This window comes from Lytechinus variegatus, chromosome 1 (genome assembly GCF_018143015.1).
Source record: "Lytechinus variegatus isolate NC3 chromosome 1, Lvar_3.0, whole genome shotgun sequence".
Lineage (NCBI taxonomy): Eukaryota > Metazoa > Echinodermata > Echinoidea > Temnopleuroida > Toxopneustidae > Lytechinus > Lytechinus variegatus.
This window is the reverse complement of record NC_054740.1, coordinates 18023786-18041788: the sequence shown is the minus strand read 5'-3', so window position 1 is coordinate 18041788 and position 18003 is coordinate 18023786. Positions and strand designations below refer to the sequence as shown.

The following is an 18003-nucleotide window of genomic DNA, read 5'->3' as shown; positions in this document are numbered from 1 at the left end:
TATCTGAAGCTGGATATGTTTACTTAAATAACTATAAATGTAATAGACAAAATATATACCCATCTCCTCACATCAGTGGTTTAACGAGCGAAAAAAAAACCCGGAGGGGGTAAGCCATGGCTAATAAGAGAAGGGTCCTAAAAAGCTGCAAACGAGTAAATATTTTCCTCCTTTCTAAATTACAAAAATCTAATTTTGTGATAGATTTTGACTTATCAATATACAGAAAATACTTTTTACTTTTTTGGCTGAAATTTGTATTTTCCCTCTAAAAAAGTACTTTTTGTTTGAAAGTCGAAAACAATATGGTTGTGTAAATGGTTATGTAATGGGTCATCAATACATGACACCACCACAATATCTGATTCATTCATTATTGGTCTGGGGATGGTGGCTCAACTTGCCCCTTTGCTCAACTTACCCTGCCTTCTCCTACTGTCTAAGCATAAGGTACTTTATTTTCTTCCTTCTCCCTCTTTTCTTGAGTACTCATTGCATGTCTCATTTTTCTTCACTCTCCGGTACCCTTGTACCTTCTTCTTTTTGGCAATCTTCTCTCCCTCTCTAACCATTGTTATCTTTATTTTTCTCTACTCTGAATTTTTTTTCTTAAATTTTCTTTGTTGAATTTCCTTTCTCTCATATCTTCTATATGATACCATTCCCTATATATTTTTTCTCTCTCTTTCACATCTTTCTTCCTTTCTTGCTGTTTTACTTTTATCCCCTATACCTCTCATCTTTACACAGTACTTATCTTCTCACTTTCTTTCTACTCCATACTTTCTCTTTCACTCTCTCTCTAACATTAAAATATAATACATTAATAATTTGAATCTGAATATTTATTTGATAAAAACAATTAACCACAATATATCTCATTAATATTGTTCATGAACAGTCTATAATTGTCTTGTACAATGCTGTGCAAAACCAATGCATTTCAAAGTAAAAATATAAATAAATATCCTCTAAGTGTATATCATGACCTACACTTTATATCTGCCTTTCACCAAGATTAGACTCTATTTTTTCCCTCTGTGAAGCTCGGCTTCCATATATACCTTCTCATATATATTAAAAAGCTTAAGTTATATAAGCCGCTATTTCACCAATTTTGTAGAAGCATTATCCTGCATTATCATAAATATCAAGGCTTAACTATCATTCTAGAACCACTGAAAACATTAAGAAGCCATCATAACCTTGAAATTATCTAGTAATTTACTCAATATATGTTGAAAAATATTCCAATTCTATTTCCTTATGTTTGTGAAAGAAACACTGAGGAAGCAATTCCATAAATCATAAGGGTCCAACCCCCTATATGTGGGACCTACCAGAAATTCATTTGTTTATCAATTCATATGAGAAGTTGTTATGTCCCCATATTATCAGGACTTAGTCTTAGGCAGTTCATGGAGTGAAGTAAGAATGGGTAAAGTTGGGGGTTGGATGTATAAAAAGGTTGATTATATTATGGATTTGCCCTGAGGTATTAATGACAATGCATATTTTCCATATTTATGCTTTTTACTTTACTTTACTTTACATGCTTTACATGTTGAGAGGGCAAGCAACAAGTGTATGAGCCCCTCGTTGATTTCCTTATGTTTGCTAAGGTCTGCATTTAAGAGCCCTCAAAAATGCCTTTTATATTAACACTACTTGATTATAAAAAAATGTATTTGAAGTCTGCAGGCCTTTTCAACAGATATCACAGTTTATAATATTCATAAAATCACTCAAGACACTTATCAAAGATAAGTAACATTTACTGCTCAGTACAGTTTGCAAGTTACTGTAAAACTGTAAAGATATTTGGTAGAAAGAGGACAGGATGAGAGCAAAGAGTTATATGTATATATTTTAAGATTGCACATAAAATACATGTTTGAATGGAATCAACGTTTTCTGCCTTTACTAAAACATAGTTAAATGTAAAGAAAAAGATACCGGTATTCCCTTGTACCACTTTAAAAGTTCATTTAATCTGCATATACAGAGGAGTAGCCTAAAAATTGGAATGATTGATATCAGCTGGACCTGGTACCGACGGCAGTATATTGACTGTTTCTTTCTTTCCTTTCTTGATGACTTGAAGCTTGAGTTTGGTCTGCTGAGGATCTTGGGTCCCAATCATCTTGTTGTCATGGTGACCTGCATCTACAGCGATGTGTAACTTGCATCCTTGTGAGATGAGTAGCTTCTCCTGTGCAGCAGCAAGCTGGTTGACAATCCGTCTCTCAACCTGACGGGAATGTGACAGAGTTTAAATAAGTTTTACAATTAAAAAGATGTGAATGATGAAGCAAGATGAATCCTATGATATTCATGCATTGTATTATTGTATTAACTCAAAACAGAAATGATTTCATTCTCTTGTTCAGCAAAAGTGGAATGGAGAGAGAAGGGGAGGAGTAAAAAAAAAGGACTCATTCATAAATTACTTTAGTAGGGTTTTGCTAAGTCATCATCATCATCATCATCGTTTACAGACCTCATATTTGAATTGATAGATCTTTCCCCGTAGTGAATATCATATCCATCCTCCTATTCATCATCATCATCATCATGTCATCTCTTTTTCACACAGCCAAAGATCATTATATACCTCATGTTTGATAGACCTTGCTCCATAATGAACATCATATCCATCAGCTAAGACTTCAAGAACCTCAATATCCCATGTCAACTCCATCTCATGTCTGTCCTTTGCCTATGAAGAAGATAATCAATAATAATTATGCTGGAAGTTGATAAGTGATCCTATCCATTCATCAGAGTGTGCAAGGCACTAATTATCATCATTAGTGACTTTACCGCAACCAGCATCCAATATTAATGCTAGTAGACACCAATTTATTTACCATGGAAAACAAGCATCTTATGAATATAGTATTGTTAAGTCCACAAGCATCTTATCAAAATGATATTAAGTCCATAAAAAAAGGGAATTTTTAAAACACAAAGCTAAATGTAACCATTCATTTGAAGAATACCATAAACAACAAAATTTTGTGACGAGTACTATTCAATAGGCTAAGGCTGAGGATTTCAGTAAGGTATCTTACGGGGTTTAGTAATACCCTAAACAACTGTGAACTGAATTAAGTCGAGCCACTGGCAATTCTAAAGTTCTTGAGTGACATTAATAATGATATAACTCCTGATGATTTTAATGAATTCTTTATTAACGTTCGTCTAAATATCACTAAAAGCATTTCCCATGATCCTCTGTGTTGGAAAAATCCAATATGTCTACATGAATTTAAGTTTTGTGAAATTTCAGAGAATGATGTTTAAAACTTGGAGAACCAATCTCGACTAGAACTTGTGCTAACTTTTGGTTTAATTTAACAACAATCCCCCTATTGTGTACTGTTAATGATCAAATTTACTTCAATATCTTACCAATATTGACATTTGTTATTTTAATTTCATGGCCACTTTTTCGTTTAAGAAATCAACCAAATGATACATACTGTTCAATGTACAATGCATACATGTACAGTTGATATGATAGGGAATTATTAATTTGTTGATGAAATATTTATATACACTGTACTATGTTAATAATGTTGGAATATGCTCAGTATGTGTGTTTGTATCTTGACAATGTCATGAATTATGTGTAAATTTGTATTATGTTGTTAATAAATTCACATTCAATTCAATTCAACTATTTGAAAGATTTACCTAAAGAAGAAATATTGATGTGTTAGGAATTGACTGTAATTGTTGAATATTGCTGCTCTATACCTATCAAAGAGTCTAACCCATCCATATCTTTAATTTCTCACTGAAAAATGGGTTTATATTTGATGAATGGAAATATGCATGGGTTACCCCAATCTACAAGGGAAAGGGAAACAAGGATATTCCTTCCAAATATAGGCCAATTTCTGTTGTTTCATATTTAGCCAAAATAATGGGAAACTTGTGCTCAAACAATTCATGTCATACCAGCTGGATCATGATTTTATCACACTGGAACTCAACCATTACTAGTCTCATTAAAATCCTACTGAATTGAATGTATACTTAAATGGCACAAAACTTAAACAAGTCAGTTCTACAAGATACCTTGGTCTTTTACATTGATTGTCATTTGAATTGAAATGAGCACTTTAAACAACTGTGTAAAAACCTTTCTTACAAAGTGTATATGTTGCGTAAGCTTAGTAGTACGTTAAATACCCATTTACTGAATACCCTTTTCAAAATCATCCATCCAACCTGTCATTGATTATGGAAGCTCTGTATGGGGAAATTGCTCATCGGTGAATCGTAATCTTATCAAACGGATTACAAAAAGAGCTTCTCGTGTAGTCACTAAGAATTTTGGTGCATGTGACATTAGTGTTTCTAAACTAATTAAAGTTTTAAATTAAAATGGCAAGACTTTGAGATGCGAAGAGATTATTTTATTAATGTATCATTGCATACATGGCTGTGCACCACTGAGATTTTGTAATGAGATAGAAATGTTTTATGACAGACATGGTTTCAATAGTCGTAATGCTGATTCTTTAAATGTAGTCCCGCCCAAACCCAATACCGAACTTTCCTTTATACTCTGGTGCAAAATCATGGAATTCTCTCCCAAATGAATTACGAAATCCCCAAACCCTCACCTCGTTCAAGAGAAATCATAAACAAAAATATTTTTTAATAAGTTTTATATTACTCCATAGTCATATGTTTTATTTAAAATGACTTGAATAATTATGTTTACTTTGTGTTATCATTTGTATGTTATTTACAATATGAAAAGTTTTGTGTTTGTTTTAATGTTCTCCTTCTTAACATTCCTTTTCTCATTATTCTTGCATTTCTTGATTGTGTCGTTTTTTTCTGACTCCCATTCCCTCTATTTTTGCTCCATCCCTGGAGTCGACTATTACTCAATCCTCCATCATTCCTATTTCTCATACACTCTGTTTCTATATTATGTCAGACATTCAAATGTTTGTTGTACTTCCAAACTCCACTTGTCACATTTACTTTGATTTGAACCTCTTTTGTCACACTCTTCATCTTTGCTACATTATCTGTTTGTATCTAATATTCTCTTAAAATTCACTTAGAGATCATTGCCCACTGGAAACTGAGAATACATATGTGTGTGCTGGAGTTTATAGAAAACATGTGTTACAACAAATTCATTCATTCTCCAACAAATAAAATCTTTCAGAGCAAACTTACTCTTGTTGCCCAGAAATTGAGTTCTTTAGAGACGAGTCTGATGAGCTCAGCTCGAGAGAATGGTAGAAAATATACCATCTCATTGATCCTGCCAAGGAACTCATCTCTTCTAAAATGTCTCTTGAGGATTGGTTGGACGACATCTTCCTTGAATCTCTTAGAGATTGTCACCTGCTCGGTCATTTCAGCTGATTCTGCTTAGAATAATACAATAAATGGATTGGGTGTAAAACACTTGACTTATAATCTAAAATATTCAGCACTGTATTAATATAATTCATTTTCATCATTAATATTGCCTTTAAAACACATGAGTGGTCCAACCATTTGGATCTCTCTTCCCTTTATTCTCTGATCTAAATAATCCTGGAATTTTCATTACAGAATGTATCTATTTAATGGTTTTTTTTTATTTAAACATCTCTTACTTATTAGCTGTATATAATGAATTTTGTTCATGTTTAAGTGTACAATCAACTGAATCAAGCTTTTCTTAGTCCGGATTCTTACTGTTGAAACTTGTATAAGTGAATATCTTGACTGTAAAGTGTAAACTGCATTGAATGTCCTCACAGAGTTGAAATGTACTTTAAATTCCATGATTTAATGTCAAAGAGCTATACATCCTAAGATGGATTACCTCTCTCTACTTGTGTAGTCTGTCTCTGATCCATCATAGCCTTAGCTTCTCTTCTAAGCTGTAGAGCATGACTGGCAATCTCATCACTAGCAATGTTGGATGTCATCACAAAGACAGCATCTTTGCATTCTATCGTCTTCCCTTTTCCATCAGTTAATCTTCCCTGTTAAGAAAAATGGGAAATACATTATTCTGAATTTACAAGAGCATTTTGTTTCTTTACCACAAGATTTTCAGTGCATATTTTCTCTCCATGCTATTACAGTATAGTGTTGAGTGGTAGAATATTCCTAGAAATATGTTGGATTTAAATTATCTGAACCAATTTTGAAAGACAAAAAAAGAAGGATTTTTTTCAGTTATTTCAATTTTGAATTTCACACTTTGAAAAACATGGAAATAGGACTGTCAAACAGAATGAAACAGAAATTAAAATACACAAATATGATCTACCATTTGCAGATTTAAGTAATTATATTGTATAATCGGTAATTACATGTACTGATATTTAATGTTTTTTGCTCTCGGGACCTTGGAAAGTGGGATCATGAAAACTATCCCATCTTAACAGAAATTAATAAAGAAAATGAACAAACATTATTTGATATTCAGGCCTCGTCCAAGTTAGCGTTACCTCATCAAACAGTTGAAGCATGATAGTCAGTACATCAGGATGTGCCTTGTCCACTTCATCAAACAGCACCACAGCATTCGGACATTGCTTGAGTTTCTTGGTAAGTTGACCACCCTGCTCATGACCAACATATCCTGGGGGTGATCCAATGAACTTAGCTACTTCATGCTTCTCCTGGTATTCAGACATGTCCATCCTGATAAAACCCTTCTTCACATCTTTGTGCATGTACCTTGCTATCTGCTTGGCAAGCTCTGTCTTACCTGCAAATACAAAGGTCAATGGCAAAGGATATACAGTTGTAATAATTGGACGATCGCATTTGTATTTTTAACTTTCATTACATTTTGAGCAATGTACTTTTGCTTCAGTGAGCAGTTTATGTGTTAATATACAAGTGAGTATCAGATTTCTAAATGATTAAATCTTTACAGTTTAAGAGAGTAAAATGTACACATTATTAATAAATGTTTATAAAAGGTCTTTTAAAATAATTAACAGTAACTGAAAAGTGAACTATATTCCACCGGCCTATTCACAGATAAACCAACAAATAAATCCCTTATGCAGCAAAAAAAGTTAAACATTCCCTGTTGATTGGTAGTCTCATTTCCTCATGATTCAACAACAATGAAATATCTCTCCCCAAGGGCTGTGGGGGGGGGGGGTTGACTGCCATCCTGTGTGATTTTCCAAGTGATCAAGAAGCAATGAGAGGAGAGAAAAGGGAAGGAATAAGTAAAAGAGTTGTGTTTTACAAGTAATTTACTTTAATTATTTCATAAATTGAAAAATTATTACTTCATGGATTGAAAAAAATATGTAATTGTTTATAGATCACTTTGTCCTCTTATCAATATACCTTGGAACTATCTCACCACCATCAAGGTTAAACAGGAAGATTCTGCTTACAGGCAAAATAACTGTAGTAGTTAGTAGAGATCACAAGAACATTGTTAAGACACTGACACTACCAAACATCACCTCTTATAATTCTCATTCATTCTTACCAATTCCAGATGAGCCTAAGAAAAGAAATACCAAAGGGTGATCTTCATCCATCCAACCATTCTCTTTCCTCCTTACAGCTGTCATGATAAAATCAATTATTCGCATTAGCATGGAATACATTCTTCTGAAGAATGTCGTAATTACAGTGTTTAAAGTGACTACTCCTGTGTTGAAGTTACTGTATATCAGTATGATGCAAGCTTTATTACTGATTCACTGTATTAAAATGGAATCATACAGATGCAAGATAATGAAGTATAAGAATGGAATCACCTATTAAAAGGGAGCAAATTTGCCAAAGACCTTTTTATGTTGTTGTTGCAATCAGCAACTAAGCAATCTATAATGAAGTTCTGATGAAGATTGAGAGGCGAGAGTGTACAAAAATAATGATTTTTTATCAAGATTGTGAGAAAAAAATCATTTCTGATGTCATCACATTAGTAAGATCAACTATATTGGTAATGTAATTCTATTATCCAGCATGGTGTGGGAAAAAAACTATATAATCTTCCTTGAGTAATTGCAATTTCTAGAAACGAGTTACCAGCAGCAACCGTTGCTATGGCACCATCCTGTCCTATGATGAATTCTTTTAATCTCTGCTCCAATGGGAAACGACGTCTCTCCTCTGCTGCCTTATTTGCTTGCAGATCTGAAAACTATCAGAATATACCAAAAAATACTTCTGAATCATAAGATAGAATGTAAGAAATGACATGAATTTGAATGGTATATTACTACTTCTAATTTTAATTTCAAATGAGCTCACAATCTCACAGAAGTGCTTCAATGAATGCAACATAAATAGACAAAAAAATAATATATTGACATCGAATGGTTATTGCCCTACCAGCTGAATATCATTTCGAGAAAAATTTTTTTTGCATTTCATTTGAAATTATTAATTTGTTGATATAGAGTGAATGCTGTAACATTCATTTTGAAACAACAGGCTTATAAAATTTCTCCTGCATACATTGTCAAGGAAAAAACCCAACAAATTAAGAAACAACTGGAAAATCCCATAACAGATAAATTTTGATGCCTGTGACCTTCACTTTTCTCCATTTGTTATTTACACCACTGCCCAAGCCATGACAAATTTAAGAGCATCACAACTTTTCATATGAACTAGAACTCAAGAATTATTTCAGGAAGGATCCACATGTAGGGGGTTGCACGTACATTAATTCATTGCCCAATTATAACAGAATAGGCTTAAAATCTAATTATTTACATCATTATGAAAATATTACTATAACCTAACTCTTACCTTGGACTATGAACTTGACCTAGTGTACTTACCTTCTTATTATATTCTTCAAGAAGCTGCTTTATTGCTTGCCCCTTGGCATACTGTATTGGTATATGACCATTCTCATTGGCTATCATTGGATCAGCACCTGAAAAAAAGTTTCAGTAAGAAGTGGGAAGTAAGGAGTAAGGAATTTATTTTGATGTGTATTACTGTCAATACAAACAAAGTTAATTAACTATTCTTAATATTTTTCTTCTTCTTTCCATAGAGTTGTACGTTTTTGCATTTTGATTTATTAATTTCCAATAAATTTACATATAAAAGATTGATATAAAGCAATTCATAGTTTATAAAGAAAACTGTGAATGGAGAATGTGATATTATAAAACTAAATGTATTAAAAAGAATTAGCATTAAAATGTTCTCTCCCTATCTCTCTTTCTGTCACTATTTCTCAAACAAAAATCAGTCCTGCCCACACTTCTATTCCTAAATTTAACAATATTTATCACATGAATCTTGTTAATACATTACCTGCTTCAAGTAGAATTCTGACAATATTGATATCATTTGAAAGGACTGCATAGTGAAGAGCTGTACAGCCACGGAATGAAGCTCTGTTATTCAGTCTGTCACTGAAATCATCTTCTCTGTCATATAATACTACAATAAAGGAAATATATATTATAAAAATACTAACAATAAATATAAACAAATAAGAACAGGCATTCATATAGAGTTACCTATTGAGACAAATTATATTTCAAGGTGCTTAAGAAAAATAGACAGGATAAGAGAGCTGGGATCATCAATCAAAGTACAACTAAATCCTCCAAAGACAAAACATGAACGAGACAGAAGCTGGGGTATGAAAGGGTAGAAACATCTATTATTGGTGTCCTATTTTCAACTCGATATATACATAAAATAATCTCTAAAGTTGTCTAAGTTGTATGAAAAACGATATTGAGCTGTATCTTCCCATGGTTACCTGAAATTGCTCGTGTGTCCGTTGCTTCTGTATCAATTTCTGGGAGCATATAGTGTAAGGGTTTGGTTGTAGTAGGGTTTCAGTTCAGAAAATAAAGTGGGTCTTTATATACGGTTAATGTTGGGTTTGATGTAAGATGAAGTTTGGCTAGATGAGCAGAATTTCCATTTGAGCAACTGTTGACCACACACAAGTCATGGAACACATCCATCATATATGTATCTGTTAATTCAAGTAACTTTGTCCAAACATTTCAGCTACATGTATTGTGTAATTATTCCTTGAATGCTTTGATTACATTTTTAGCACTTGAATTATGGCTAATCTGAAAGAAGCTCAGTGATAAATAATCAAGTAACATACCAGAGCCTATTTCATAACAGTAAATCTTTTGGTAACTTTGCCATCCAATGGTAACTACATTGTACCATAGCAACAAAGCCAATCACAACAAAGAATTTTATGAATATTACCACTGTATGGCATATTTACCAGAACAGTAGCTTTTATGCAATGGGGATCAGGGATCTCTGAGCTCTATGGACTTTATATGGGTTCGAATCCCAGCCATGGCGTAATTTCCTTCAGCAAGAAATTCATCCACATTGTGCTGCACTCGACCCAGGTGAGGTAAATGGGTACTTGGCAGGAATTTATTCCTTGAAATGCCATCGCGCTGTAAAAGGCTGCAAGGCTAAAGCCAGGGTAATAATATCCAATTAAGTGCATAGGGATGGATTTAGCAGTGAACTGTGCTATATAAGCATGTTGTTATTATTATTATTATATGTACATGTACATCTTCCCGAGGGCAACTTCCCTGTGACTCTAAAGTTTTGTTAGAATGTGTTGTTTTGTCAGTAATGTATAAAAGAGACTCATATGGAGAGCTTTCCTCCATGAGACATACATGTATGCTCAAGGGAAATATTCATGTGAGAATGGTGTCTGGGGTATCGTCCTTCGTGGTAACTGCCTGGTTCTGGGAGCCGACTAGAAACTTTGCATGTGAAGAGCTAACCTTGTAATGAGTTGAGACTTTTCTCTTGTGCTGTCTGCCATACACTGCTAAACTCATCCCCGATGTTTGGATCCGCTCCTGCTTTAAGTAATGCTCTCAGTGCTCTGAAATTAGACAGGATTGAAAGAAATATTCTAAAGAGAATACCAGGAACATATTCTCAAGAATCAATCAATGATATAGCTGACTATTCAAAGGTAATATGTTTCATTAACAGTGGACTTAATTTAAACAGTGCAGAATGAATGTTCCTGATTTATTACAAGTATATGGACAATCAAGAATTCAAGGAAAGAAAACAACTACAAGGTCTACAATGCAGATATACCTCTGATGCAAAATAAACTTAATCTTTTAAGGGATTATAATCATTCACAATTTTATTTGCACCATGTCTCATTTATGAAATGTAAATTAGGTGACTATAAGTAGGAGTGGGCTATACATGGGTCAAAAATACTTTTTTTGTAATTTCAATATGGGAACAGTTTTTTTTATTCCTTGTAATGTATCTCAACATGAAATGACAATATTTTTTGTCTTGGGTCCGAGAAAAAAGTGTGCCGGGCCAAAATCCAAAATGGCCGCCAAAACCACCCAAAATCACAGTTTTGGCCACAACTTCTTTATTTGGTGGTCTTTTTCTTTGGTTTTGGTGTCTATTCATATGTATTTGGGGGCAGGCAATTTGTTTTTCCTATAATTAATACTTTTAAACCATTATTTGTAGAGTTAAAAGGTAATTATACCTAAATTTTTCAATTTTTATAGCCTTTTTTCAGCCAAAAAGTAGATTTTATCATCCTGGGGTTCTTCGATATTAGATGGTACGAGGTCAACAATAGCAAGCAGCTTCATAGAGCTATATCACTTTTATTCCTCTACTGAGGGTTTTACGGATATTTGTGAAATATATCTTAAATAAAAAAAAATGTTAATTATCCATAGCGGCTATACAGTATACAATGTACTGTACATACTGCACTGCATAAATGCATTGGCCACCATGACACGGCATGTATAAACTATAGTGTTATATATGTAGAAATGACCTCTTAGGTTTAGAATTAGATGCTTTAGAAATTGAAGATATGTTTTGTCTCAGAAACTGAGGACATGTTTTGTCAAATATGCTAATTCAGGGGGCGGAGAAAGGTAATTAACCCCACATCATGGCATTTACACTGTAGATATTCTGGGCCCGTTGCATAAAAATTTACCATTATGTTAACTTAATGGTAACTCTGATGGAATCCTTGGTTCTGATTGGCTGTTGATCAACATTACCATGATTATATAGTTACCTGACCCCATAAACATAGGCCAGTTAGACACCACAACCAGGTAAAAAAGCCTCCAAATGAAGAAGATATGGCTACATGTAGATATGTGATGTACGTATATGATATGTGATATTTTATGTGCAATTCACGTTGCTGGTTTTATCATGTACATCAGCTGACAAGCAATCAAATTCACAATTCACAATCTAATTTTAAACTTTAAGAGCTTATTTCTATGACACTATAGTTTATATACAGGCCTTGTCATATGTCATGGTGGTCAATGCATGGAAATATGCAGTGAAGTATGTACAGTAACAGTACATTGTATACTGTATTGCCCCTATGGATAATTAACATTTTTTTATTTAATAAGATATATTTCACAAATATCCGTAAAACCCACAGTAGAGGAATAAAAGCAATATAGCTCTATGAAGCTGCTTGCTATTGTTGACCTCGTACCATCTAATATCGAAGAACCCCAGGACAATAAAACCTACATTTGTCTGAAAAAAGGCTATAAAAATTGAAAAATTTAGGTATAATTACCTTTTAACTCTACAAATAATGGTTTAAAAGTGCTAATTATAGGAAAAACAAATTGCCTGCCCCCTAAAACATATGAATAGACACCAAAACCAGAGAAAAAGACCACCAAATAAAGAAGTTGTGGCCAAAACTGTGATTTTGGGTGGTTTTGGCGGCCATTTTGGATTTTGGCCCGGCACACTTTTTTCTCGGACCCGAGACAAAAAATATTGTCATTTCATGTTGAGATAAGGTAAAAGGAACACAAAAAAACTGTTCCCACAGTAAAACCAAAAATCACCCATTTATAGCCCACTCCTACTATAAGGAATAGGAAGAACAGTACTACAATCATTCTAAATTTTCACAATCACATGGTCATTTCCTAAACATAATAGAGTTACAAGGTTTTGTCGCTATACACCATTAGAATATGAGTCTCTGGTCTTACTTTTGATTCTTGTTGACAGCTGCTACATGCAAAGCTGTCCATCCAAGTTGATGCCTCTCATTCACATTGAACCCAGACCTTAGTAATCTATTTGTGATAGAGTGTTGGTGGAAGGGGGTGAAAGGGAGGCGGTAGAGGAAAAGAAGGGAGACAAACAAGAGTGAGAATAAGCAATTTTCACAAGTAATCCATGGTGAAAAAAAGGAACAATGTCACTAAAATGCTGTTGGATTTGAATCAATAAAACAATGCAATCCACATTGTCTAATATTTACAAAACTTTATGCAGGCTTCAAATGTCATCTTTTTGACAAAATCTTCTTCCCAAAACAATAGAGGACTTAAAAATATCTATCTTTTAATGGTTTGAAATTATGTCAAAACAACAATACTATTTTTTCGTTGACTCAAAGCAAAGCAACTGAGCTTACCTCAATATTTCATCTACATCATCCTTTCTTGATGCATAGAACCACCTTGCTTTCACTGTAATAAAGAAGAAAATACCATTGTGATGTCACATTCAAGTAGATCCATAATATGCATAATAGAAGGTATATCAAATATATTTTCATTTGTTAGCACCTCCAAACAATTTTAAAATGTTCCTCATATGTTTGGTAATGTGAGATATTTACAACCTCTGTTCTGTTTTATTTTCTGTTGTTGTCTGAATAATGCATCACATATAATTCTTTTTAGAGGATGGAAGTTGAAAATGGAAATTCATAACGAAAGGTTTAGAAAATTTATTCTAGCCTATAGTACCAAAAAACTTTTTAAACACGTCCTGATTGACGGTTTATGGATATGGTAAGTCACTTGGGGACTTTTAGTAGCCTTTCCGACTTTCTAGGAAAATGCGTCTTCTACAGATACATCTACATTTCTATTATGGAAAACGAGTTCTTTCCTTTAATTATTAATTCGCTAGCACCTCAAAACACTTTCAATCTGTCTCAACAAAGAAATATCCCCAAACATTGAGATAAACAACAACTAAAAATTCTGATATTTTTTCCCGATATTGATTTTAGGTATTGATGTGCATCGCGGATCATCTGATCTGATCACTGCTTTGACCTACAGAATTTCAGTCTTACACACAATATCACAAATTGAAAAAATGAACAATTCATAACAGTACTTCTTTGACTTTGTCATTAACTCATTCAATCATTCTTTTCATTGTTGATGGATTTTTCATCTGACTTTTCCCAAAGCAAAAAGGATTGTTTCTGTTTCAACTGTTCAAAGAAGTTAAAACCCATTCAGGGTGAACGTGAACCTCCTGGCTCCTCTTTAACTCAGGAACTCTTGATTCCCTGGCCTGGCCCATGAGTAGCCAGGAGGCTTCTAGAGAGTAAAAATAATTTACTAACGTAAGGTTACTCTCAACGAAGCCAGGTCTTCCTTTCTACTCATTTGCGTGTACCACCAAAAAACCTGAAACTTTCGCCCCCGAGATTTCTACTTTCTTTCTAAAAGATCTAGCCCTAAATCATGTACATGGGATACAACTTCATTTCCGACATTTCTACGCTATGGATTTTATTTTTAAACAAGAATTCATCAAAAAAATGAGAAAAATATCATGAAAAGATGGAAGAGACTTGCCCGATGTTTACGCCGCCATCTTGTTTTCTATTGTTCATCCCCAACGTTACGCGACGCAAGCGTCCGTATCATAATCATGGGTGAAGAACAATAGAAAACAAGATGGCGGCTAAACATCGGGCAAGTCTCTTCCAAATAAAAATAAAATCCAAAGCGTAGAAATGTCGGAAATGAAGTTGTATCCCATGATGTACATGATTAAGGGCTGCCTAGATCTGACTTTAAGTCTCTAGAAAGAAAGTATAGAAATCTCAGGGACGAAAGTTTCAGGTTTTTCGATGGTACACGCAAATGAATAGAAAGGAAGACCTGGCTTCGTTGAGAGTAACCTTACGTTAGTAAATGATTTTTACTCTCTAGAAGCCTCCTGGCTAGGGATGAGCACATGGCCTGCCGCTGGCGCACAGTGGGCCAGAATGAACCCAAAGTGCGCCAAAACCCTTTATTCACATATTTTTATGATTAAATTTGGTAAATAGGGGTAATTTCACCCGTAGAATTCAATAAAAGTATTTTCAAATATTGATGACGTCGTTAGAATACTGTTTTCTGATTGGCTATTAATATTTGAGAAGAAAATACATGTTTCTAATTCTACAATAAGTTTCAAATTTTCAGAAACTAGTTCTAGAGAAATTTCAGCAATAAGGAAGCATATTAGCAAACAGCAAACACATTAACAGGCAAACAAACCAAAAAAAGGTCTGTGCTCAGGGTACAAACAATTCAATTTGTGACTTGAGTATCGCTTAAAGAGGGCGCCCTACCATGAATCCGGAATTGTAAAATTCAAAGGGAAAAAAAATGCAAAGGAATATTTTCATTCCCTGGGTACAATGATTAACCACACCTACATGAATTAAAATGGACTGATACCAGAAGTGGACAGTGAAATCTTTAAAATAATTATTCCAATGATAAATAATAGAGACTGGGTCCTCTGCAGGTTAATCAGTACAAGGCCCTTCAAGCCAGGCCTTCCTATTTCACCAAGAACAGCGTATACAAAGTTATTCCGTAACAGAGTCTCTCTCTGCTATCTCATCAACCATTATGTCTTTGGTGAGAGGATCTTTTTGCATAATTTGAACATCAGGGGGAAGAGGCTGTGCTTGTTGTACTATTAAAAGTTTGCTACTTATCACAATGTCACGTGTTACCATTAGTCTGTGGAATTCATATTAAAGGGGAAGTTCACCCTGACACAAAGTTTATTGTAAAAATAGCAGAAAAAATAATAAAAAATATTGCTGAAGGTTTGAGAAAAATTCATCAAATAATTAAAAAGTTATTAGAATTTCAATTATTTGATTTGTGACGTCATATGCGAGCAGCATCCCTACATAGCGAATGGTAAAAAATCAATGAAATGTCATTTTCTCAGAAAATTGAAAATGGTTTTCACTGTAACTTTTGTATATCAATAGACAAATCGTTTCACACCCGATCATGAAAAGAAAACAAAATTAAGTCATCAGGAACCATACCAAATTTGAAATTCATACATTTTATATTACATAACACATGGGGCAGCTGCTCGTTTATGACGTCACAAATCCAAAATTTTGAACTCTAATAACTTTCTTACTCTTTAACGGATTTTCCTCAAACCTTCACCAATATTTTCTACTATTTTTTCTGCTATTTTTACAACAAAGTTTTCTTCAGGGTGAACTTCCCCTTTAAGTCAATAAGAGTCATAAACCAAACAATCCTTGAAATGATAATATGCACTTCCTTCTTGATTGATTTTAACAATAATTTATAGCAAATTTAGAATGAGCCAAGAGATAAACGAATTCATACGTGTATGTGAAGTTACAAGCCCTTCATTTTTTTCTCTCTATTTTTTTTTTTTTTGGGGGGGGGATAAATACTAATAATGATAATGCAACTTATACATGTATAGACCCCACGTATCTGTCCTTTACACATTTTCATATTTTGGCAGAAAACTGAGTGAGACCAATCACATCCCTAGTCATGTGTGTTATAGCGATATACAGTAGCCCCTACTTGGTTTATGAACAACAAAACAAATTAATAATCTTACCCGGGAATCTTACCTTAAGAATTAATCTTCTCAGAATGACAGCATATCAGATATGCAACACAGGATGGAACAGTTTGACATACATGTAAAAATGAAGTTGTTTTACATGTATTATTATATAGTTAGTGGAAGTGGAAAAGAAAGCTTGTCTTTACGTATGTTTAACGAAAATATTTTAGGAAGATACCAGTCAAAAGAACCAGACACTTGAGCCAGACATCCCCCCTCTCTCTCCCTCCCACCACGCGAGGGTGAGTTCCACAGAGATACGGTCCGGAAGGGAGCAGGGAGTTTGTTTAATGTCACCCGCAACGTTCGGCACGCGCATAATGGGACACTAACTATAGGAACGATTTTTGTGATAAATACGGTGAACATGTGGTTGGAAAATTGGTTATATCTCCAGAAAATGCACGTATATGCAGTTAAATTTGGTATCATTGTAAAGCATGAACTATACCAAAGACCGTCATGGTATTTACAGCGCAGCAATTTGTAAAAGAAATACTCATGAAAAAAAAATTGCTAAAACCCCCCATTGTCAAATGGTTTCGTCCAAAATTACCTCTGAAGGGATATTTTATCTTGAAAATTTCTGATCACTTAAAACAATCATTCATCAAAAAGTCCCGTGAATTAGAAATGAATTAAGCAATTCGTTTTGTCATAACAGTGAAATATCTAAAATGTGTCATTTTCACATGCGCCGATGCGGTAGCCATAAAGGCAATGAAAGGGTCATTTTCCGATAATATTGAATAAAATGGGAAACTAATAATCAATTTCATGGAGAAATGTTGTATGGAGACATCCTACAGGTTCTTATCTTTGCTTAGAACATGAAAAAAAACAAAATTTGTTTCATGACCAAAAACCAGTTTTGGCGCACTTTTGCTCTCTCCTGGCCCACTGTGTGGCGGGGCCGCGGAACAACTCACCCGTTTCGGCAGACTCAGCACACGCCGCTACTGCCCCGAGGGCAATCGCCGCAGTGGCCCCTATCCCCGCAGTTCGGACACGCCAAGTGGAAATTAGGCGATAAATCTGCCTGTTTCCATAGAAAGTCCTTGCGTTAAGACAACATCTAAGTGTGGAACTTCTTCTCGAAATAACGAACTGTGAAATTTCATTCTTTTCGATACTTATTTGCCGTAAACTAAAAAGAAATAGACGTAATTTCATCATTTTCGTGGAAACAATGGAGGCTGCCATCTTGAAATGTTGAGTTTGTAAAGCACTGATTAGTTCGTAGAAATTATTGTTGCATAACCCAAAATATTTAAAATAAGATTTAACAAATAT

The 18003-nt window shown here is 34.1% G+C and overlaps 1 protein-coding gene across 1 annotated transcript; it reads right to left on the bottom strand.

Moving 5' to 3' along the window:
- Nucleotides 1–887: 887 nt before the first annotated feature.
- On the bottom strand, nt 888–17941 carry LOC121407937 (caseinolytic peptidase B protein homolog). The gene is made up of 13 exons (XM_041599198.1): nt 17640–17941; nt 13463–13517; nt 13032–13118; nt 10767–10870; nt 9289–9417; nt 8802–8899; nt 8041–8155; nt 7493–7570; nt 6483–6745; nt 5849–6011; nt 5209–5402; nt 2615–2719; nt 888–2251 (listed from the first exon to the last, which is right to left on the bottom strand). The coding sequence occupies exons 1-13, from the start codon at nt 17911–17913 to the stop codon at nt 2015–2017; spliced, it is 1902 nt and encodes a 633-aa protein (XP_041455132.1). The 5' UTR covers nt 17914–17941; the 3' UTR covers nt 888–2014.
- Between the last annotated feature and the right edge of the window lie 62 nt (nt 17942–18003).

What these genes read in the sequence shown, in the direction of transcription:
- LOC121407937 (XM_041599198.1), bottom strand. Translation starts at nt 17,913, where the DNA reads ATGGCAGCCTCCATTGTTTCCACGAAAATGATGAAATTACGTCTATTT. An exon ending in CTTAGGCTCATCTGGAATTG is followed by an intron (nt 6,746 to 7,492) that starts GTAAGAATGAAT and finishes TTGTATTTGCAG; the next exon opens with GTAAGACAGAGCTTGCCAAG. An exon ending in GACTACACAAGTAGAGAGAG is followed by an intron (nt 5,403 to 5,848) that starts GTAATCCATCTT and finishes TATTCTAAGCAG; the next exon opens with AATCAGCTGAAATGACCGAG.